Genomic DNA, 23,761 nt, shown 5'->3' with positions numbered 1-23,761 from the left:
CATTTTGTCGGCGCCTCCTCCTAGGCCTAAACGGTGGTAGCGACAAGATCATGGAAGCCTTAGTGGAGACAGTTTACTCCGCTGCGTGAGGGGCGCCAGGCTGGATTCCTATTGGTGGAATCAATCCAGCTTTTCAATTACTCGTCTCGCTGATTGGCGAAGACAAACCTCGTGATGCAGCTTTATTTGTTGACAGGACATGTGCCTCTCCAGCCCATTGGCTGCTCTGTTTGAGGCGGGGCTTGCGCGGAGATATTGTCTCATTGGCTGGCAGCGTTGTTTTGAGCTCTCTTTAGTCTGCGGGTTGTTGTCGGGGGTGTGACTGCTGTTGGAAGATGCTGCGAGCAGCGCTAGGGAGGAGCGGCCTGCGCCTGTTGGCTGGTGAGCGGAGGAGCCGAGGGCTACATGGAGGGTCACACAGTGCAGTGATGGCGTGTGACCACTGGGGGGGTCGGTCACATATTGCAATGATAACATGTGACCACTAGGGGGCGCTGCGACCAATTGCCACACAGTACAATGACAACCTGTGACGATTGGGGGGTTGTGACCCTGTGACCGCTAGATGGTGCTGCGATCCGTTGCCACAGTGCAGTGACAACCTGTGACCACTAGAGGGCGCTGCGATCCGTTGCCACAGTGCAGTGACAACCTGCGACCACTAGAAGGCGCAGCGATCCATTGCCACACAGTGGTCACAATGACAACCTGTAACCACTAGAGGGCGCTGCGATCCATTGCCACACAGTGGTCACAATGACAACCTGTGACCACTAGAGGGCGCTGCGATCCATTGCCACACAGTGCAATGACAACCTGTGACCACTAGAGGGCGCTGTGAACCATTGCCACAGTGCAATGACAACCTGTGACCACTAGAGGGCGCTGCGATCCATTGCCACACAGTGCAATGACAACCTGTGACCACTAGAGGGCGCTGCGATCCATTGCCATAGTGTAATGACAGCCTGTGACCACTGTGGGGGGGGGGGAGGGGGCGTTGACCCATTGCCACACACTGCAATGATAACCTGTGACCACTGGGGGGGAGTTGACCCGTTACCACTTGGGGCAATGACCGCCTTTGACCACTAGGGAGGCTGTGACCCATTGCAACATGGTGCAATGACAACCTGGGCTCACTGGAGGGGCAGTGACAATCTGTGATCACTGGGGGTTTGTTACCAGTTGCCACACATTGCAATGATAACCTGGGCCTACTGGGGGGGATGCTGTGACCCACTGACACACAGTACAATAACAGCCTGTGACCACTAGGGGGGCTGTGACCTATTGCCACATGGGCAATTACAACCTGTGACCACTGGGGAGGGGGGCGGTGACCTGTTACCACCTGGGGCAATGACAACCTTTGCCAACTACAGGGCTGTAACCCATTGCAACGTGATGCAATGACAACCAGTGACCACTGGGGGGAGGGGTTGTGACACATTGCAATGATAATCTGGGACCACTGGGGGGCACTGTGACCCATTGCCACACAGAGCACTGACACCCTGTGACCACCGGAGGTGGTGTGACCTATTGCCACACAGTTCAAGGATGTTTGCCATTGCAATAACCTGGGCCTACTGGGGGGTGCTGTGACACACAGTGGAATGACAGTCTGTGACCATAAGGGGGGCAGGGCTCCATTGCCACACAGTGCAATAACAGCCTGTTACCACGGGGGGGGGGGGCTGTGACCCAGTGCCACATGGGGCAATTACAACCTGTCACCACTGTGGGGGGGGTGCGCTGTGACCCATTGTCACACATTGCAATGATAACCTGTGACCACTGGTGGGGCGGTGACAACCTTTGTCCACTAGGGGGGCTGTAACCCATTGACAGTGCAATGACAGCCTGTGACCACTGGGGGGGCTGTGACCCAGTGCCACACAATGCAATGATAACCTGCGACCACTTGAGGAGCTGTGGCCCATTGACACACAGTGCAGTGAAAACCTGTGACCACTGGGGGGAGCTGTGACCCATTGCCACATGGTGCAATGACAACCTTTGACCACTGGGGGGTGCTGTGACCAATTGCCTCATGGTGCAGTGACATCCTGTGACCACTGGGGGTGCATTGAACCATTGCCACATGGTGCAGTGACATCCTGTAACCACTGGGGGGTGCTGTGACCTAGTGGTCACAGGTCGTCATTGTAATATGTGGAAATTGGTCACAGCGCCCCCCACTGGTCACAGGCTGTCACTACTGTGGGGCAGTGATAAGAGGTGTGTTAGTGTGTTTGTATGTAGTATGTGTTGCATTTCAGTTTGTATTGGATGTACCGATGAAGGGGGAGGGGCTTATTTTCTCGTTACATTCTCAGATTCTGCTTCCTGCACAGTGATTGGGCTTTACTCTTCCCTTATTTTACTAAGAAAGGTGAGTAGCAAGCAGCGCCCGGTGATCCCTCCTGATTTTTTATTTTTTTTCTTTTGGCCATCAACTCACCTGTATGGGAACCTTCCCATCTATCAGCGTGCCGCAACCGCCCTGAAGAAGGGGGAGTCCCTGTCTCCCCGAAACGCGTTGTCTGGATCTACTTGTTGCTATGTTCAATAAACGCCTTTGAACACAGCCTACATCTTATTGGACCCCGGGCGCTGCTTTCTACTCACCTTACCGAGTCAACCCAAAGGCCGAGTCCCAAGAAGCAGCCCAAGCCCTAAGTGGGCTCTCCACCACCACCCTTCCACTGAAAGGGATTTCCTCCGACTCGCCCACGTGATCTCCCACTTCCAACCAGGGACTGGACAAGCCAGTCCAGCGTGGGCTCCAACCCTAACAAGTTTCCTTCTTTTACTGGGGAAGCCGGCCAGTCTGATCGACAATCGCAGCCCCACCCTTATATCGTGAGCAGTGATGTACAGACGGACACCAGAGGGGGGCGCTATATGTGCAATATGGTACAGCAAGCATGTAGGACGGGTGGAGAGTCTTCAGGCTGTCAGTATGATAATATCCATCGTTGTTCTACTCTGGCCTTGTGTTCTGATCTTCCCATGTTGTTGCAGAGAGGTCGTTGGTGGGGAGAGGAGAGCTGGGCGTTGTGGTGACCGGGAGACACCTGTGCAGTAAACCTGAGGATGGAGGTGAGTCCCCTCCGGCGTGAATGTGGGGAGTCCCCTCCGGCGTGAGGGTGACGAGGCCTTTCCTGCATGATTGGGGAGCAATGTATCCATGTATCCTTCTTCCTCTGTGCTTTTGTTACATTGTATCATTGCTGGAATCAGTGTTCCCCTCCTCTCTCCCTATTGGCTGGCCCACGTGTCTCTCATCTATCCAAGTATTGATCAGTGTCCCCTCTGATACGTTGCAGAACATTATCAATAGAATGTAACCAGAGATAATCTTCCCCTTTTCCTCACACACCATTGGCTGGTCTCAGTGTCATTTACATATCCCAGTACAAATTGCTTTCCCCTCCCCCTTCCTTCCCCTGGGCTTTAGTTACATTGTATCATTGTTATTCTGTCATTACCAGCGGGAAACCTGAGAAAAGAGCGCCCCCTTCTTCCTTACACGGTATTGGCTGATCTCTGATCACCTCGGTGATAGATTACTGGCTGCTCCTTTTTTTTGTTTACATGTGAAAAAGAAGCTCATTAGATGAAACGTGTCAGATAGAAAGATGGAATCTTCCATTGTTGATTTAAAGAAGAACATCTGAGATTAAAAAAAAAAACAAAAAAAAGCACGAACGATGTGGGGGGGGGGGGGGAATCGCCCATTAGTACACCCCCCCCCCCCCCTACACAAAACACCAGACAGTTAAAGCGGGACTACAGTATCTCCCAGAAGTTAGAATTTGATTCTCTCTTTTCATGTGACAACACTGAAGAAATGACACTTTGCTACAATGTGACGTAGTCAGTGTACAGCTTGTATAACATGTACATTTGCTGTCCCCTCAAAATAACTCAACACACCGCCATTAATGTCCAAACCGCTGGCAACAAAAGTGACTCCACCCCTAAGTGACAAGGTCCAAATTGGGCCCAAAGTGACAATATTTTGTGTGGCCGCCATTATTTTCCAGCACTGCCTTAACCCTCTTGGGCATGGAGGTCACCAGAGCTTCACAGGTTGCCACTGGAGTCCTCTTCCTCTCCTCCATGACGACATCACGGAGCTGGTGGATGTTGGAGACCTTGCGCTCCTCCACCTTCCATTTGAGGATGTCCCACAGATGCTCAATAGGGTTTAGGTCTGGAGACATGCTTGGCCAGTCCATCACCTTCACCCTCAGCTTCTTTAGCAAGGCAGTGGTGGTCTTGGAGGTGTGTTTGGGGTCGTTATGTTGGAATTCTGCCCTGCGGCCCAGTCTCTGAAGGGAGGGGATCATGCTCTGCTTCAGTATGTCACATTACATGTTGGCATTCATGGTCCCCTCAATGAACTGTAGCCCCCCAGTGCCGGCAGCACTTATGCAGTCCCAGACCATGACACCCCCACCACCATGCTTGACTGTAGGCAAGACACACTTGTCTTTGTACTCCTCACCTGGTTGCCGCCACACACGCCTGACACCATCTGAACCCAATCAGTTGATCTTGGTGTCACCAGACCACAGGAGACGGTTCCAGTAATCCATGTCCTTAGTCTGCTTGTCTTCAGCAAACTGTTTGCGGTCTTTCTTGGTCATCATCTTTAGAAGAGGCTTCCTTCCGGGATGACAGCCATGCAGACCAATGTGATGCAGTGTGCGGCGTACGGTCTGAGCACTGACAGGCCGACCCCCCCCCCCCCCACCCCTTCACCCTCTGCAGCAATGCTGGCAGCACTCATACGTCTTTTTCCCAAAATCAACCTCTGGATATGACGCTGAGCACGTGCACTCAACTGCTTTGGTGGACCATGGTGAGGCCTGTTCTGAGTGGAACCTGTCCTGTTAAACCGCTGTATGGTCTTGGCCACCGGGCTGCAGATCAGTTTCAGGGTCTGGCCAATCATCTTATAGCCTCGGCCATCTTTATGTAGAGCAACAATTCTTTTTTTTTTTTTTTTTCAGATCCTCAGAGTTCTTTGCCATGAGGTGCCATGTTGAACTTCCAGTGACCAGTATGAGAGAGTGAGAGCGATAACCCCAAATGTAACCCACCCGTTCCCCATTCACACCTGAGACCTTGTAACACCAACGAGTCACATGACACCAGGGAGGGAAATGGCTAATTGGGCCCAATGTGGACCTTGTCACTTAGGGGTGGAGTCACTTTTGTGTAGACAATGGCGGTGTGCTGAGGTATTTTGAGGGGACAGCAAATTTACATGTTATACAAGCTGTACACTGACTACGTCACATTGTAGCAAAGTGTCATTTCTTCAGTGTTGTCACATGAAAAGAGAGAATCAAATATTGACACAAATGTGAGGGGGGGACTCGCTTCTGGGAGATACTGTATGCTGTCTTCTGATCCCACGATGGGCTGTCCCAAAGCTCCCCACCCGGAGGCTGACATATTCGGGCAGCTGGCTTCTAGGGCCCAAACGCTGGCGCATGTGTGGAAGTTCCATCCGATTCGGCATTGCCGAATTTGTACGGTGAACCACGCAGGCGCAAGGTCGACAGGCGGGTAGGTGAGAGATAATGCAGAGCTCATCTCTCCTGCATTAAAAATCCTGCCTGTACCCCCATTTTTATTTATTTCCTGAAGTTCCACTTTAATAACATTTTGAAGATCCTTCCCATTGACAAGAAAAATTTGCTTGAATTTTCATGAGCTCCTCAAAAGAGAACAGCATCTGCTCTTTGAAGGGGGAGGTGCAAAAGCCAGGATTACATCATATCCTCTCCTCTCTCTGCAGTAAAAGGAAACTACAGTTCCCATCAAGTACAGGGAATTGTGGTGAATGTGGGCGGGTACACTAGGCCTGTACTTAGTGAATGTGTCTGAGAGTCTCGGTCCGCCCACCACAGCAAGTGGGGCTGAAAGACATCACTGCTCCCTGGAGAAAGAACTACAGGAGGGATGTGCCAAGACCGGTGGCTGGGGAGAATAGGAGGCAGAGCAGCCATCGATCTTACAACCAAAGAGAAATAACGGTTTGATTTGAAAATTAATCGTCTGTTTTAGAGCAACTACTGAGTGACCGAGAAGATGGAGGACCTATTCAGTGACGGTAGGAAATCCTCAACTAGCACATGCAAAGATGTTTTTGCCCGGAGTTCTGCTTTAATTTCAGAGTTGCTGGTTTTAGGAGTGCTACCCTTACCTTTTCCTTCACTACTTGGTGCTCTAGAACAAGCATGTGCATATCCGCTGTTCCTGACCTTTCACTGGCTGCATGCTCATTCCCAGTTAATGAATCACAAAGCAGTAAAGGATTATTATTATACAGGATTTATGGCGCCAACAGTTTGCTCAGCACTTTACAATATAAAGGGCAGCAATACAGTTCAATACAAGGGGGTTAGGAGGGCCCATGGAGCAGTGTGAACGCTAGTCATTAGTGACAACGCCCACACTTCTGACTTGACAGGTTCCAAAATGTCCTGCCGTCCGTGGGAGTAAATAATACCCCATCATTGGTATTAGGGGGAGGAATAGAGCCCCATCTTTAGTTTCAAAAGGAGAAATAGTGCCCTATCAATGGGAGGAATGGTGCCCCGTCATTGGTGTCAATGGGAGGAGTGGTGCCCCGTCATTGGTGTCAATGGGAGGAGTGGTGCCCCGTCATTGGTGTCAGTGGGAGGAATGGTGCCCCGTCATTGGTGTCAGTGGGAGGAATGGTGCCCCGTCATTGGTGTCAGTGGGAGGAATGGTGCCCCGTCATTGGTGTCAGTGGGAGGAATGGTGCCCCGTCATTGGTGTCAGTGGGAGGAATGGTGCCCCGTCATTGGTGTCAGTGGGAGGAATGGTGCCCCGTCATTGGTGTCAGTGGGAGGAATGGTGCCCCGTCATTGGTGTCAGTGGGAGGAATGGTGCCCCGTCATTGGTGTCAGTGGGAGGAATGGTGCCCCGTCATTGGTGTCAGTGGGAGGAATGGTGCCCCGTCCTTGGTATCAGTGGGAGGAATGGTGCCCCGTCATTGGTGTCAGTGAGAACACCAGTCAGTAGTGACGACGCCCACACGTGTAACTTGCCAGGTTCCCTCTAACATAGGGGTCTCCAAACTTTCTAAACAAAGGGCCAGTTTACTGTCCTTCAAATTTTAGGGGGGCCAGACTGTGGCCAGTGGGAGAAGAAAATGTCCTGGCTATCAGTGGGAGTAAACCATGCCCCAACATTGGTATTGGGGGGAGGAATAGTGTCCCATCATTGGTATCAATGGGAGAAATAGTGCCCCATTGTTGGTGTCAATGGGAGAAATAGTACCCCATCGTTGGTGCCAATAGGAGGAAATCGTGCCCCATCGTTGGTATCAATGAGAGGAATAGCGCCCCATTGTTGGTGTCAATGGGAGAAATGGTGCCCCGTCGTTGGTGTCAATGGGAGAAATGGTGCCCCGTCGTTGGTGTCAATGGGAAAAATGGTGCCCCGTCGTTGGTGTCAATGGGAGAAATGGTGCCCTGTCGTTGGTATCAATGGGAGAAAATAGTGCTCAACCATTGTTGTCAATGGGAGGAATAGTGCCCCATTGTCAGTCAGTGGGAGAAATTATGCCTCAAGGGCTGGATAAAAGCAAGCAAAGGGCCGTATCTGGCCCCTGGGCCACAGTTTGGAGAGTACTGCTCTAACAGGATCAGTTTAGCTGCTTTTTACATTTGTTTGATTCTGGAAATCTTAATATCGAAGTGTCAAAATGGCAAAATGTAACAACAATGAACAGAAAAAGGATACTCGCTCCAGGGAAGTTCTTTCAGCTTCACTCTGGAGGGTGATGGACCTTATCATTGAAAAATCCAGCTTTTCAGATCAGAGAATTATCTAGAGAATAGAGTTTGACTATGAAATCTCTGTATGAGTAGACAAGGATCAATGCATCTCTTTAATAACCATGAACATGACTATTGATTGTCATCCGGTCATGGCCAAAAATCTTGTCTCCCCCCCGCATTTCTGTCAGATAACACACCACTTCACCGAGAAAATTGTTGCAATTACCAATATTTCGGCATTGCCATGTTTCCTTCTTTTGTTTGTATCGGTATGCACAAAACGTGGAGAAACAAAAAGCCAAATCTGACACATTCCACTCAAAACCCCCAAGATAGACTGGACAAAATTATTGGCTCCACCTTTCTGTTGTCTGTGTGCCGCATGGAGAAGAGGAAGAGCAGCAAAGAATTGTCTGAGGATTGGAGAACAAATGGTGGAAAAGCATGGACAGTCTCAAGATTACAAGTCCATCTCCAGAGATCTTAATGTTCCTGTGTCCATTGTGCTCAACATTGTCTAGAAGTTTACAGCCGATGGTACTGTAGCTAATCTCCCTGGATGTGGATGAAAGAGAAAAATTGATCAAAGATTGAAACAAAGGATTGTTGGAATGGTGGCTAAAGAATCTCCATCAACTTCCAGACAAATCCAAGCGGACCTTCAGGCACCGGGTACAACTGTGTCCGCTCACACTATACGTTGTCATCTGAATGAAAAGGGACACTATGGTAGGAGATCCAGGAGGACCCCACTGCTGACACAGAAATATGGTGGGAGACCCAGGAGGACCCCACCGCTGACACAGAAATATGGTGGGAGACCCAGGAGGACCCCACCGCTGACACAGAAATATGGTAGGAGACCCAGGAGGACCCCACTGCTGACACAGAAATATGGTAGGAGACCCAGGAGGACCCCACCGCTGACACAGAAATATGGTGGGAGACCCAGGAGGACCCCACTGCTGACACAGAAATATGGTGGGAGACCCAGGAGGACCCCACTGCTGACACAGAAATATGGTGGGAGACCCAGGAGGACCCCACTGCTGACACAGAAATATGGTGGGAGACCCAGGAGGACCCCACTGCTGACACAGAAATATGGTAAGAGACCCAGGAGGACCCCACTGCTGACACAGAAATATGGGAGGAGACCCAGGAGGACCCCACTGCTGACACAGAAACATAAAAAGCTAGATTGGAGTTTGCCAAAACTGACCTGAGGAAGCCAAAAATCCTTTTGGGAGAATGTGCTGTGGGCAAATGATACAAAATTCCAGCTTTTTGGTAAAGCCCATCATTCTACTGTTTTCATAAAAAGCAATGAGGCCTTTACAGAAAAGAATCCAGTCCCTCCAGTCACACATGGTGGGGGGGCCACTGATGTTTTGGGGTTGCTTTGCTGCTTCAGGCACTGGATGTCTTGACCGTGTGCATGGCATTATGAAATCTGAAGACTACCAAAGAATTCTGGGGTGCAATGTAGGGCCCGGTGTCAGAAAGTTGGGTCTCCATCAGAGGTCATGGGTCTTCCAGCAGGACAATGACCCAAAGAACACATCAAAAAGCCCCCCAGAAATGGATTCAAACAAAGTGCTGGAGAGGACTGAACTGGCCAGCAATGAGTCCAGATCTCCATCCCATAGAGCAGGGGTCTCCAAACTGCTGCCGGAGGGCCGGATGTGGGCCTTTGCTAGCCTTTATCTGGCCCCTTGGGGCACTATTCCTCCCAAAGATATGAAGCAGTATTTCTCCCACTGACACCAATGGGACACTATTGATAACACTTATGTGGTACTATTCCTCCCATTAATATCTATGATGGGGCACTACTCTTCCTCCTGCTGACCACCAACCCTCAGGCCATGTTTATTCTCACTGATGCTGGGCCCAAAATATTTTCTACCCCCACTGGCCACACCTCACTCTGGCCCTCTTAAAGTCTGAAGCAACATTACCCCGGCCCTTTGTTTGAAAAGTTTGGAGACCCCCTCTGCCATAGATCTCCTGCGGAGAGATCTCAGACCAGCAGTTGGGAAAAGGACCCCTTCCAATCGGAGAGACCTGGAGCAGTTGGTGGAAGAAGAGCGACCCAAAATTCCAGTAGAGAGGTGGAAGAAACTCATTGATGGTGACAGGAAGCCATTGATTTCACTTATTTATTTTTTTTTCGAAGGGGTGGGCCACCAAATATTACATGGAGGGTGCCAATTTTGTCCAGTCCATTTTTGGGGTTTTGAATGGGAAGTGTCAGGTTTGGCTTTTTGTTTCTCCACTTTTTTTGTGTCAGACCAATACAAACCAAAGATATAAACCTGAGAATGCCGAAACATTTGTAATCCCCAAACATTTGTGGGTGAAGTGGTGCGTTATCTGACAGAAATGTAGGGGTGCCAATATTTTTGGCCATGATTGTATGACTATATAAGATGTCTAAATGAGAGACTCCAACAGCACACATGAGGTGATCACCCTCCCCACCTCCCTCTTCCTCCAGGTCACTCCTTCAAGGTCCCTGCCCACAAGCCCACCAATTTTGAGAAGAGGATCCTGGTGTGGGGAGGTCGATTCAAAAAGGAGTCTGATATTCCAGAATACGTCTCGTGAGTATCTGAGATGACTTCCATCTCCATTGTTTGTGGTGGTCCTCCAACCCAACCATGCACAGTTTTTTTGGTATCTACAGTGCTTGCGCCCTCTAAGTCACATCAAGGTTATTGTCCTTGCCTTTCTGGAGGGGGAGGGGCAAGGTTTACAGGCTGCCCATTTTAGGCCTGAAAATTACTTCAAACGCCCAAAACGTTATATAATTTCTGAAAGCAGGCAAGGTACAAAAGGTAAGGTTGGGTCAAGTAAGTAGATACCAAATATGTCAAGCCTTGAAATTACCCACACCCATGAAATGGTGAAAAACTTTGATGTTGGATGAAAAGACCCTTTAGCCACTTGCTGACCCCCCCCCGCAGTACATCTACTGTGACAGGTCAACTCGTACAGGCACAATCATGTACCTGTACATCGCAGCTTTCTTCAATGATTACGGCTGGGACCCGCTGATCGACTGGACAAATGACAGGAGAGAGCTCTGTGTTGGTAAACAGCAGAGGGCTCTCTTCATACAGAAGTGATGTGTCGGTTTATGCAAAAACCAGCATATTGCTTAGAGAAATGCCACACAGTACACATTGTTGGGCGCCTATTTAACCCCTTAATCACCCTAGATGTTAACCTCTTCCCAGCCAGTGTCATGAATAGTGTATAGTATCATCAGTACTGACCACTATTAGTGTCTGTCAGATTGCCCGCTGCACTATCACAGTCCCGTTGTAAGTCGCTGACACTGATCACCGCCATTACTAGTATTAAAAAAAGTGTGTGTGTGTGTGTGTGTGTGTGTGTGTGTGTGTGTGTGTGTGTGTGTGTGTGTGTGTGTGTGTGTGTGTGTGTGTGTGTGTGTGTGTGTGTGTGTGTGTGTGTGTGTGTGTGTGTGTGTGTGTGTGTGTGTGTGTGTGTGTGTCATAGTTTGTAGACACTATAATTTTCATGCAAACTGATCAATATACACATATAGTGTGTGTGTGTTTTTTGTTTTTTTGCTTTTTTATACCAAAGACATGTAGCGGAGTACATCTTGGCCATAATTTTAAAAAAGAATTTTTGTGTATTATTGGTTATGTTTCATAGCAGATAGTAAAAATACATAAAAAAAAAAAAAGATTTATTATGTATTTTTACTTTCTGCTATGTAACATAACCAATAATACACAAAAAAATTATTTATTAAAATTATGGCCAAGATGTACTCTGCTACATGTCTTTGGTATAAAAAAGCAAAACAAAAAAAAACAAAAAACACCAAAAATGATTCAAAAAAGGAAAAAAAAAAAAAAGATTCTTTTTTTTTTCTTTCTATTTATATCACAAAACCATTAAAGTACCACCAAAAGAAAGCTCTATATGTGTGGCAAAAAATTCTATAACTTTAAGTTTGTGTGCAACATTGCATGTCTGAGCCAGTGAAAGTAGTGAAGTGCTGCACTGCAAAAAATGGCCTGGTCATGACGGGGGGGTAAAATCTTCGGGACCTCAAGTGGTTAAGTGACACCAACTTTCCAGAACCACTAAAATGATGTCTGATGTGTAGTGCGGGATTTAGGTGTAGATCTGCCCACGCTGATGAAAAATAAAATATAATGTCTTTCCCAGGTATGAGATGATAGACGCAGCGAAGAGCAGAGCCCGGGTGAAGTTATCCATGATCATGATACTTCTCACCATCATGGGCTGTATTGGAATGGTCATTTCTGGAAAACGGGTGAGTGCCAGATGGTGTATTACTTTATACAGTGATATAGCTCTGACCTATACCGCAGCATTGTACAGAGGACACTGAGCCAGTCACATCAGTCTCTGTACCAGAGGAGCTTACATTCCAATGTCCCCTCCCCCACAATCCCATCAGTCTCTGTACCAGAGGAGCTTACACTCTAATGTCCCCTCCCACAGTCACATCAGTCTCTGTACCAGAGGAGCTTACACTCTAATGCCCCCCCCCCCCCCCCCACAGTCACATCAGTCTCTGTACCAGAGGAGCTTACACTCTAATGTCCCCTCCCACAGTCACATCAGTCTCTGTACCAGAGGAGCTTACACTCTAATGTCCCCTCCCCCACAGTCACATCAGTCTCTGTACAGAGGAGCTTACACTCTAATGCCCCCCCCCCCCCCCCCCCCCACAGTCACATCAGTCTCTGTACCAGAGGAGCTTACACTCTAATGCCCCCCCCCCCCCCCCCCCACAGTCACATCAGTCTCTGTACCAGAGGAGCTTACATTCTAATGTCCCCTCCCCCACAGTCACATCAGTCTCTGTACCAGAGGAGCTTACACTCTAATGTCCCCCCCACAGTCACATCATTATTATCATACATTTATATAGCTGCGTCTAATGCTTTGGCTGAGCAGAGGGCATCTCGGACCACTGCAGAGAGACCACTGCTTCCACACAGAGAGCAAGGATCTTTCTCTGCAGCCTGCTGGCAGAGGACAGGCATTTCTACTCTACATGCTGTGGCTGCTTTCTAAGGAAACATTCGATAGGACTTTGCGCACCGTATGTCTCGATGCTCCCGGAACGTACTACACTGACGCTCAGTTGGACTTCTGCATTCACAATGGCAGCATTGAGCTGTTCCCCGGCCGTACACAAGCCGCTCCCTGTAGTCTCACACTCTGGAGGTTGGGCTCGGCTCCAGATCACTCTGAAGGTCACACGTGTTCGGTATAATTAGCCGAATTCTTGGCTTCGCGTCCAGGAAATGACCTCCGGGGACACGGCGCTCATCAAGAGACCCCCTTACCCTCCACTCCCAGCATATTCCCAGAGACCTCGAATAGAACCGTCACCCCGCAATAAGTCACTCCAGACTTCTGCCTACCAAGGGATTGCCTATAAGGTGATCCTACACATCTGTGGGAGGAACACGCTGACCTCCATCTCAATAAAATGTAAAGCTGAACTCCAGGGTAAGAAAATAGCAATAAAGTTGATAAAAAAAAAAAAAGTTTTATATAAATGCATTTTGGTTTTATATTAGTGATCTAAGCTGATTATATGTAATGCCTGACATTACCTCCATGCATTTGCTGATTACACCTCTCCCTCTATATTTTCTTTTATTTTGATTTCATATGCTATTTCTATTTTTATATGTTGGTTTCTATTGGTGTGTTTTTTGCTACTCCCCCCCCCCCCCCCCCCCCCTTTTTTTTTTTTTTCTTGTCTATTATGTGTTTAAGCACAGATTGGCTGCAGCTGGATATGTAAATTGATGGAGTATTTAAGATGTTACTAAACCCAGGACCCCGCACTCACTATATCCGCTCTCCCCAGACCCCGCACTCACTATATCCGCTCTCCCCAGACCCCGCATTCACTATATCCGCTCTCCCCAGACCCCGCACTCACTATATCCGCTCTCCCCGGACCCCGCATTCACTATATCCGATCTCCCCGGATCTTGCATTCACTATATCCGCTCTCCCCGGACCCCTCACTCACTATATCCGCTCTCCCCGGACCCCGCACTCACTATATCCGCTCTCCCCGGACCCCGCACTCACTATATCCGCTCTCCCCGGACCCCGCATTCCCTATATCCGCTCTCCCCGGACCCCGCACTCACTATATCCGCTCTCCCCGGACCCCGCACTCACTATATCCGCTCTCCCCGGACCCCGCACTCACTATATCCGCTCTCCCCGGACCCCGCACTCACTATATCCGCTCTCCCCGGACCCCGCACTCACTATATCCGCTCTCCCCGGACCCCGCACTCACTATATCCGCTCTCCCCGGACCCCGCACTCACTATATCCGCTCTCCCCGGACCCCGCACTCACTATATCCGCTCTCCCCGGACCCCGCACTCACTATATCCGCTCTCCCCGGACCCCGCACTCACTATATCCGCTCTCCCACAGTACATACAACAGGGAAATGCAATTAGTTTCGTAAATATAAACTGCTAAATCCCTTTTCTCATGAGCAGTATAGAGCGGTCTTGTGACTTCTATCAGTGTCCAGCAGAGCACTGGTTAAAGCTTGTAGGAGGAGTTTTAATTATCCCCTGATTGTCCCGTGAGGCTGCATGACCCCTTTCCTTCTGTCTGGACAGTGCTGATTTGCCCAGTGCTGATCACCCCCCCCCCCCCCCCCCCCTCCAAAGGGCACTGATCAGTGCAGCCTTATCAGTGCCCATTAGTACCACCTATCAGTGCTCATCAATGCAACCACGTCAGTAAAGAAGAAAAATTACTTATTTGGAAAATTTTACAACAGAAACCAAGAAAAAAAGTAAAAAAAATTTTTTTTTTCCTTTTTTGTTTGGCAAAAAATAAGCCCCCCTCCCCCCCTGTGGTGAATAAATACCGCCAAAAGAAAGCTCTATCTGTCTGAATGGAAAAACAGATTAAAATTTCATTTGGGCACAGTGTTGCATGACCGTGCAATTGTCATTTAAAGTGTGACAGAGCAGAAAGCTGGCCTGGGCAGGAAAGGGGTGAGTGCCTGGTATTGAAGTGGTTAAGTGTTAGGGTATCTAAATCTGTTAGTCCATCTAACACCCCCCCCCCCCCCCCCCCCCAAATGACAATGCTGCTGTCCTAGGGTGTCTTTGTTGCTCCTTCATGGAGAGCGGAGACACCCTAACTAGCAGGATCACCAGGTGAAACTAAAGGGGGGGGTGGGGGGAGAAGCCTAACAAAAAAGAAAACGAATGCAGCCGCCACATCTAAGGATCAATATATTATATATATATATATAATTATTATTATTTTTTTTTTATGTGTTTTTTATATTGTGTAAAAAAAATGTTTCTTCTCCCTTTCCCTCCACTGGAGACGATGAATTATGCACATTGGGGGGTAAATTGTCAAATGTGCCACCAAATCTTTGTGTAAAGTACATGGATTACTGGCACCGTTTCCACCATAGGAGGATACTGGAGGGAGGGGGGGGGTTCCCTGGGGCAGCTTTATACACAGAACTGTCAGGATCCATCCTATAAAATCAGCAGAAGGTAAAGAGGACCTGTCTGTGAAGCTGGCCGTAAGTTGTGTGAATCCTGGCTGGTACAGTGGCTTAGTGGTTAGCACGTCTGCCTTGCAGTAAATGGGTCATGGGTTCGATTCCCCACCATGGTGCCTCCTGCATGGAGTTTGCATGTTCTCCCTGTGCTTGCGTGGGTTTCCTCCCACATTCCAAAGACATGCTGGGAGGTTAATTGGCTCCTGTCTAAATTCTCCCTAGTATGTGTATGTATGAATGTGAGTTCGGGACCTTAGATTGCACGCCCCTTGAGGGTTGGGGACCTTAGATTGTACACCCTTCGAGGGTTAGGGACCTTAGATTGTACGCCCCTTGAGGGTTGGGGACCTTAGATTGTACGCCCCTTGAGGGTTGGGGACCTTAGATTGTACGCCCCTTGAGGGTTAGGGACCTTAGATTGTACGCCCCTTGAGGGTTGGGGACCTTAGATTGTACGCCCCTTGAGGGTTGGGGACCTTAGATTGTACACCCTTCGAGGGTTAGGGACCTTAGATTGTACACCCTTCGAGGGTTAGGGACCTTAGATTGTACACCCCTTGAGGGTTAGGGACTGATGTGAGTGTACAATATATATGTAAAGTGCTGCGTAAATTGACGGCGCTATATAAGTACCTGAAATAAATAAATAATACATCTTGGCCAGATCCAGATGAATCTGTGAAATGCGCTCAGTGGGTGGTCCTACCAACCCCCTCCATTTGACAAAAGGTGTTCCTTTTGATTGACTTTGAAGGATCCTGCTGGAAGAGTAAAGTATGTTTTCCTAGGGGCCCATAGGGGGGCGTACCAGGGAGGGGGGCTGACCTGGATAAGTGTTCTCCTGACTCGGAGCTGAACAATTCTCTCTCTGTTCTCTTCAGGCCGCCAGCCGACATGAGACCCTCGCCAGAATGAACCTGGAGAAGAAGGCTCGCCTCAGGTCTGAATCCGAGGAATAGTCTGCATCCGAGGAATAGTCTGCAGGGGAGAATAGTCCATCCTCCTAGAATGTGTAGATTGTAGTGACGTCTCGGGCTGATGTATGGTGATGATCACATTATATAAGCTACGTGTTTAGAGACCGTGTTCTGATCAGTGGGATCCCCCTATAGATATATTCAGGGGGGGATCCCCCTACATAGATGTGTTCAGTGGGATCCCCCTACATAGATGTGTTCAGTGGGGATCCCTGTATGAATTAGATCAGTGGGGATACCCCCCCTAAATCTGGTCAGGGGGATCCTCCACATAGATATACTCAGTGGAATCCCTGTATAAATTGGATCAGTGGGGCTCCCCCTATATATATATAATTAGAGGGACCCCCTACATAGATCTGATCAGTGGGATCCCCTCGATAGATGTGCTCAGTAGGATCCCCCCATAGACGTGATCAGGGGGATCACCCCCATGGATATGCTCAGTGGGATCCCTGCATAAATTGGATCAGTGGGGATCCCCCTGTAGATGTGTTCAGTGGGCTCCCCCTGCATATATAGAAAATTAGAGGGATCCCCTACATAGATCTGATCAGTGGGATCCCCTCTATAGATGTACCCAGTGGGATCCCCCCATAGACGTGATCAGGGGGATCACCCCCATAGATATGCTCAGTGGGATCCCTGTGTGAATTGGATCAGTGGGATCCCCCTATAGATATGATCAGTGAAATTCCTCACATAGTTATGTTCAGTGGGATCCTACTATAGATCTGGTCGGTGGGATCCCCCTGTAGACATGATTGGTGGGATCCCAACATATGCACATACATAGGATGGTTCCATACCCCTTCTGGAGCGGGCGCAGTCTCCCCGACAGTGGAGATCCGAGGTCAAACAGACTGATTACGTCTCGAAGTCTCCGGTCCGTAACGTTGGCTCGTCGTTGAGGGTAAATGTCGTTTTGTATTTGGCTTCCTCTGACATTTCAGCATTTTTATTGAGCGTTTTTATTCACTTCCTGAGAGTCACAATAAAATGATATCAGACTTCGCTGCGTATTGTTATGTTTTCTGCACTTCTAGTCAATAGGCCGGGTCCATGCGACGTGGAATCCCGGTATTGGGAGGGACCGATGTGAACGTTGCAATGGTCTTGTCACTCCTAAAGGCGCACTTCACTGTTTTATATTGCAGAAGAACTTTGGTCTTGGTCCCAGCCCCCCTCTTATTCCCCCCCCCCCCCCCCCTTCCTACCTGTTATGCGGCTTCATCCCCAAGTCAGATACTCTCCTTCATAGAGGGTCCAGACTTGTCCTCTAATCGTTCAGGCGCTGCAGCCCAAGTCTGCCATGTTTCCCAGCTACCGCTCCCTGGTTCAGGCAAGCGGCCCCAGTGAGGGTTCAGTAGATTTGCCTACCAGCCGCTGTGAGTCCCAACTCCTGTAGCCTCCTGGGTCATGTGATGGGCACATCCCAAGAAGCTGTGGGCGCACAGACACGTCATCTAAAGAAAAAATGGTGGCAGGGGGCGGGGCCACATTAAAAAAAAAAGTACATTTAAAATTACAGGGCATGGGAGGAAGGTGATTGGTTGCAGAAAGGAAAGTTCCTGTTTGGGAATGAAGGTCCCCTTCACTAAATGCAAGACAATGGATGATGAAAATTTTGACCTTGAAGCCTGCAGAGCATTGAAACGGCAATCGGCGTGTTGTGGGACCCGGCGTTCACTACATCGACTCTCCCCAGGCCCGGCGTCCGCTGTCCCCGGACCCCCGTGCGTTCGCTGCGTCCGCTGTCCCCGGACCCCCGTGCGGTCGCTGCGTCCGCTGTCCCCGGACCCCCGTGCGTTCGCTGCGTCCGCTGTCCCCGGACCCCCGTGCGTTCGCTGCGTCCGCTCTCCCTGGACCTGGCGTTCGCTGCGTCCGCTCTCCCCGGACCCCCGTGCGTTCGCTGCGTCCGCTCTCCCCGGACCCCCGTGCGTTCGCTCTCCCCAGACCCCCGTGCGTTCGCTGCATCCGCTCTCCCCAGACCCTACATTCGCTGCATCCGCTCTCCCCAGACCCGGCATTCGCTCTTCCCGGACCACCATGCGTCCACTCTCCCCGGACCCCCGTGTGTTCGCTGCGTCCGCTCTCCCCGGACCCCCATGTATTTGCTCTCCCCGGACCCCCGTGTATTTGCTCTCCCCGGACCCCCGTGTATTCGCTCTCCCCGGACCCCCGTGTGTTCGCTCTCCCCGGACCCCCGTGTGTTCGCTCTCCCCGGACCACCGTGTGTTCGCTGCATCCGCTCCCCCCAGACCCAGCGTTCGCTGCGTCTGCTCTCCCCGGACCCCCGTGCGTTCGCTCTCCCCGGTCCCCCGTGCGTTCGCTGTGTCCGCTCTCCCTCTAGCAATGCACACCAAACTGAGCATGTGCAGCTTGCGCCCAAGGCTCTGTACGGTCACCAGATGGATTGGGGACAGTAGAAGGGGAGGATCAGAAAAGACAGGATCAAACAGCCTTTTTACACAATGCAGAGGATTAACCCCTTAGGTTCCACAATGAGTATAACAAGCATGCTTTACTGCATCTACAGACTGATTGTACTGTTGGGGGTTCAGGAACACTTTAAAGAGGTGGATATCTTCCTGAATAACATGGGAGAAGCCAAAGATCCCTGGGCACACCTGATTTATACCTCTCTACACACATGTGCATTGCACGGCGATCATGGGTTTAAATCAGGTGGTGAGGAGGCAACACACCGCCACCTGTCAAACACACTCTGATCACTTTTCAGAGGAGCAGCAGTGCCTGCTGCACTTGTGAATGGGCCCTTAGTTGCATTCGGCAGCAGCACTGTCAGGGCTCATTCATTCATAAAGGTGGGGGGGTAAAACCCTGCAGTTGGGTTTCCGTTTTACCACCCCCTACCCCCTTTAGCTGCTGAATCCGCAGCCAAAGGTGTACACTGCCGGAGCAGGGATTAAGCCCTCTGTTGCTTTCGGTGGGTACTGCTGCTGCCTGCCAATCATGGCACACTCAAGTAAACGGGGCCACTCTGCAAGCGCCCCAAAACTGCATGCTTCTGCGGGGTCCAAGGGGTTAGAGCAGGGGGTAAGAGACCACACACCGCTGCCTGTTTAACCCCTCGTTTGCGGCACTGCACAAGGTTGCAGAGCGACCTTAGTCACTTGAATGGGTCACGCGTGGCAGGTGCTACACCCATCAACCAGGACCGGGCGTATAACTCCTGCTGTGGCTGCAACATGTGCACCCCCTTGACCACTGCAGCTCAAGGGGGTGCAGTTAGGGCGGGACTGGTAAAAAAAAAAGTCTTAACTATTAGGTTTTACCACCCCCCAAACTGCAAATGTAAATGAACCCTTACTGCTCTGAGGCTGCTTTCACACTGCTGTGCTGCGGTTTGCCTTCATCGCGGGTGCAGCTCAGCGCATCTACAGCTTTCTTGGGTTAGTTGCGCTTTGCATAGACTTCTATTATATCCTGCAGGTGTGGTGCATTCAGGAGTTTTCAGAAAGTCAAATCCGAAGGATATAATAGAAGTCTATGGCTAAGTGCAGTAAAGCTGCAGGTACACTGCACTGCATCCGTGGTGTGGGTGAACCGCAGCAGATCCGTGTGAAAGCAGACCAATCCTATTATGTCCAGTGTATTACTTCACACGGACCTGAAGATCTCTTCTTTCCTGCTGCTGGCACCACTCGAGACCGCTAGCCGGGATAAGAGGTGGGGTGCAGCTGGTATCATGGGACAGGAGGCAACACTACAGAGGAGGCATCATCTTATGTGGCTTCTGCTCCCTACTGCAACTTTACATGTAGTCCCTCTGCATTGCACTCTGTATGATGCTCTGGGGGGGGGGGGGGGGGGGGTCAGTATGCCTAGACCACCATCTACCAATCACCTGGCCGCCATCTACAGGTCACTGACCCCCCTGCTTTAGCCCATTTCCGGGCCTGTGTAGGGGTGCAGACTTGCTGTTGTGAGGCTGGAAGAAGTGATTAATGGACTGGAAGTGCGGGGACATTGCTACATTTGTGGCGGCACGATCTGTGAGGCTTCCTGCCACAGTGACAGATGGGACTTGTAATCTCCCCCCCCACAGTGACAGATGGGACTTGTAATCTCCCCCCCACAGTGACAGATGGGACTTGTAATCTCCCCCCCACAGTGAGAGATGGGACTTGTAATCTCCCCCCCACAGTGAGAGATGGGACTTGTAATCTCCCCCCCACAGTGACAGATGGGACTTGTAGTCTCCCCCACAGTGACAGATGGGACTTGTAATCTCCCCCCCCCCCCCCACAGTGACAGATGGGACATGTAGTCTCCCTGCCACAGTGACAGATGGGATTTGTAATCTCTCCCCCCCCCCCCACAGTGACAGATGGGACATGTAGTCTCCCTGCCACAGTGACAGATGGGACTTGTAGTCTTCCCGCCACAGTGACAGATGGGACTTGTAGTCTTCCCGCCACAGTGACAGATGGGACTTGTAGTCTCCCTGCCACAGTGACAGATGGGACTTGTAATCTCCCCCCCCCCCCCGCACAGTGACAGATGGGACTTGTAATCTCCCCCCCCCCCCCCGCACAGTGACAGATGGGACTTGTAATCTCCCCCCCCCCCCCCACAGTGACAGATGAGACTTGTAATCTCCCCCCCCACAGTAACAGATGGGACTTGTAGTCTCCCCCGCCACAGTGACAGATGGGACTTGTAATCTCCCCCCCCCCCCCCCCACAGTGACAGATGGGACTTGTAATCTCCCTGCCACAGTGACAGATGGGATTTGTAATCTCCCCCCCCCCCACAGTGACAGATGGGACTTGTAATCTCCCCCCCCCCCATAGTGGCAGATGGGACTTGTAATCTCTCCCCCCCACAGTGACAGATGGGACTTGTAATCTCCCCCCCCACAGTGACAGATGGGACTTGTAATCTCCCCCCCCCACAGTGACAGATGGGACTTTGCACAGCCATGCTGAATTCATATCTAACTGAATCCTGTATAATAAAATATTATCAGCTCTCTGCAGGGAGCGGCACCCAGCGATTCAGGTAAGTGGGGGGTGGAGGGTTCGGCAATGTGATCATGTTGCACCCTGAGTATGGGGGTCTTTAGGGATGGGCTTCATGTTTGAGTCAAACATGGTCCGTTTGTGTGTTCGGTGAACACACAAACAGTACGGGCATTCACCCGCCACCCCGAGAGTGCATTGTGATTGGTCAAAGCAATGTACCTGACCACAGTATATAAGAACTGTCATCGGGGGCGCAGCTGGCAGACGGCAGGAGCCAGTATCACGAGTGGAGTGCTTTTTGGGGTGTTTTTTTTTTTAGCGGCAGCAGGCATTGTAATTGACATTGGATACACTTTGGAGGACTTTTTTCTTATTTTTAATAAAGGACTTTCAAAGACTGTCTCGTTTTTTGCACTACACTTTTTATTTGTGAATGGGTACCATGTTCAGGAAACCAGTGTGAGATGATCTGAGCTTTGTGACACGGTGCATTATACTGCTGGAAGGAGCCATCAGAAGATGGGGACACTGGATCAGCCTGAACCTTTGATACAAGGCAGGATGGATCCCCCACACCATGACATCACCACCACCACCACCACCAGCCTGAACCATTGATACAAGGCAGGATGGATCCACCACACCATGACACCACCACCACCAGCAGCCTGAACCATTGATACAAGGCAGGATGGATCCACCACACCATGACACCACCACCAGCCTGAACCATTGATACAAGGCAGGATGGATCTACCACACCATGACACCACCACCACCAGCCTGATCCATTGATACAAGGCAGGATGGATCCACCACACCATGACACCACAACCACCACCAGCCTGATCCATTGATACAAGGCAGGATGGATCCACCACACCATGACACCACCACCACCACCAGCCTGAACCATTGATACAAGGCAGGATAGATCCACCACACCATGACACCACCACCACCACCACCACCAGCCTGAACCTTTGATACAAGGCAGGATGGATCCACCACACCATGACACCACCACCACCAGCCTGAACCTTTGATACAAGGCAAGATGGATCCACCACACCATGACACCACCACCACCAGCCTGAACCTTTGATACAAGGTAGGATGGATCCACCACACCATGACACCACCACCGGGTTGGCGGGCAATGGGTAATCCAGGCACACAGCAGAGGGCAGGCTGGTGGGCAATCTGGGCACACAGTAGAGGGCAAGTTGGTGGGCAATGGGTAATCCGGGCACACAGCAGAGGGCAGTTCAGGCAGGCAAAGGGTAAGTCCAGGCACACAGCAGAGGGCAGACTGGTAGGCAATGTGTAATCCGGGCACACAGCAGAGGGCAGGCTGGCGTGCAATGGGTAAGTCTGGGCACACAGCAGAGGGCAGACTGGTAGGCAATGTGTAATCCGGGCACACAGCAGAGGGCAGGCTGGCGTGCAATGGGTAAGTCTGGGCACACAGCAGAGGGCAGGCTGGCGGGCAATGGGTAAGTCTGGGCACACAGCAGAGGACAGTTCAGGCAGGCAAAGGGTAATACAGGCACACAGCAGAGGGCAGGCTGGTGAGCAATGGGTAATCCGGGCACAGAGCAGAGGGCAGGCTGGCGGGTAATCCGGGCACACAGCAGAGGGCAGGCTGGCGGGCAATCCGGGCACACAGCAGAGGGCAGGCTGGCGGGCAATGGGTAATCCGGGCACACAGCAGAGGGCAGGCTTTTGGGTAATGAGTAATCCGGACACACAGCAGAAGGACAGTTCTGGCACGCAGGAGGTCCAGGCACTCAGCAGAGGGGACACAGCAGAAGGCAGGCTGACAGGGAAGGGTTAAATCCAGCTTGGCTGTAGGGTGTGGCCACAGTTCAGACCTCTCACAGCACTCTGGGTCACAAGCAGGGAAAGATCTCCCCGCTCGGGTCCTGCTCTGGTCTTTTATCGCCAGAGCAGGAGGCTCCCAGGTTGCCACGGCAATGGCTGGCCTGGCGTTGGGTTTCCGGGGCATCATGCCCCGCCTCCTCACTCCGGCCACGCACAGGGAGCGTGGCCTTTGTCTCTGGCAGGTGCAGAGCACGGTAACCTCGGGGATGCGCTGTGCCCGCCGAGACATGGGGAGGGGGGCAAGCAGAGACACCCAGGTGACCTGCATGTGGAGAATCCACATGCAGGCACAGTAGGGCTGCAGACTCCTCGGCACCTGGCCGAGGAGAGGTGTGACCCTCGTCGCAGGAGGCAGCTCCCTGGCACCCAGCACACCATTTTATGTGGGCTACAATGGGGAAGGGAGGGGGGAAGAGAGAGAGCAAGGGAGAGGGGACTGTGACACAAGGCAGGATGGATCCCCCACACCATGACACCACCACC

General features: G+C 50.9%; 1 protein-coding gene across 1 annotated transcript; it reads left to right on the top strand.

Annotated features, from left to right (window-relative positions):
* Positions 1 to 223: 223 nt before the first annotated feature.
* On the top strand, positions 224 to 17,417 carry LOC149428710 (protein FAM162A-like). The gene is made up of 5 exons (XM_089667091.1): positions 224 to 381; positions 3,031 to 3,108; positions 10,336 to 10,441; positions 12,045 to 12,153; positions 16,308 to 17,417. The coding sequence occupies exons 1-5, from the start codon at positions 336 to 338 to the stop codon at positions 16,383 to 16,385; spliced, it is 417 nt and encodes a 138-aa protein (XP_089523217.1). The 5' UTR covers positions 224 to 335; the 3' UTR covers positions 16,386 to 17,417.
* The last annotated feature ends 6,344 nt before the right edge of the window (positions 17,418 to 23,761 follow it).

This window comes from Staurois parvus, unplaced genomic scaffold, assembly GCF_062004578.1.
Source record: "Staurois parvus isolate SC_StPar_1 unplaced genomic scaffold, SC_StPar_1.0 ptg003015l, whole genome shotgun sequence".
Lineage (NCBI taxonomy): Eukaryota > Metazoa > Chordata > Amphibia > Anura > Ranidae > Staurois > Staurois parvus.
The sequence above is the reverse complement of the archived record's forward strand: the minus strand, read 5'-3'. Positions and strand labels throughout refer to the sequence as shown.

Bases quoted from the DNA above. Each gene is read 5' to 3' on its own strand.
- LOC149428710 (XM_089667091.1), top strand. From the start codon at position 336: ATGCTGCGAGCAGCGCTAGGGAGGAGCGGCCTGCGCCTGTTGGCTG. The intron at 382-3,030 runs GTGAGCGGAGGA...ATGTTGTTGCAG, and splicing joins CGGCCTGCGCCTGTTGGCTG to AGAGGTCGTTGGTGGGGAGA. The intron at 10,442-12,044 runs GTGAGTATCTGA...TGTCTTTCCCAG, and splicing joins GATATTCCAGAATACGTCTC to GTATGAGATGATAGACGCAG.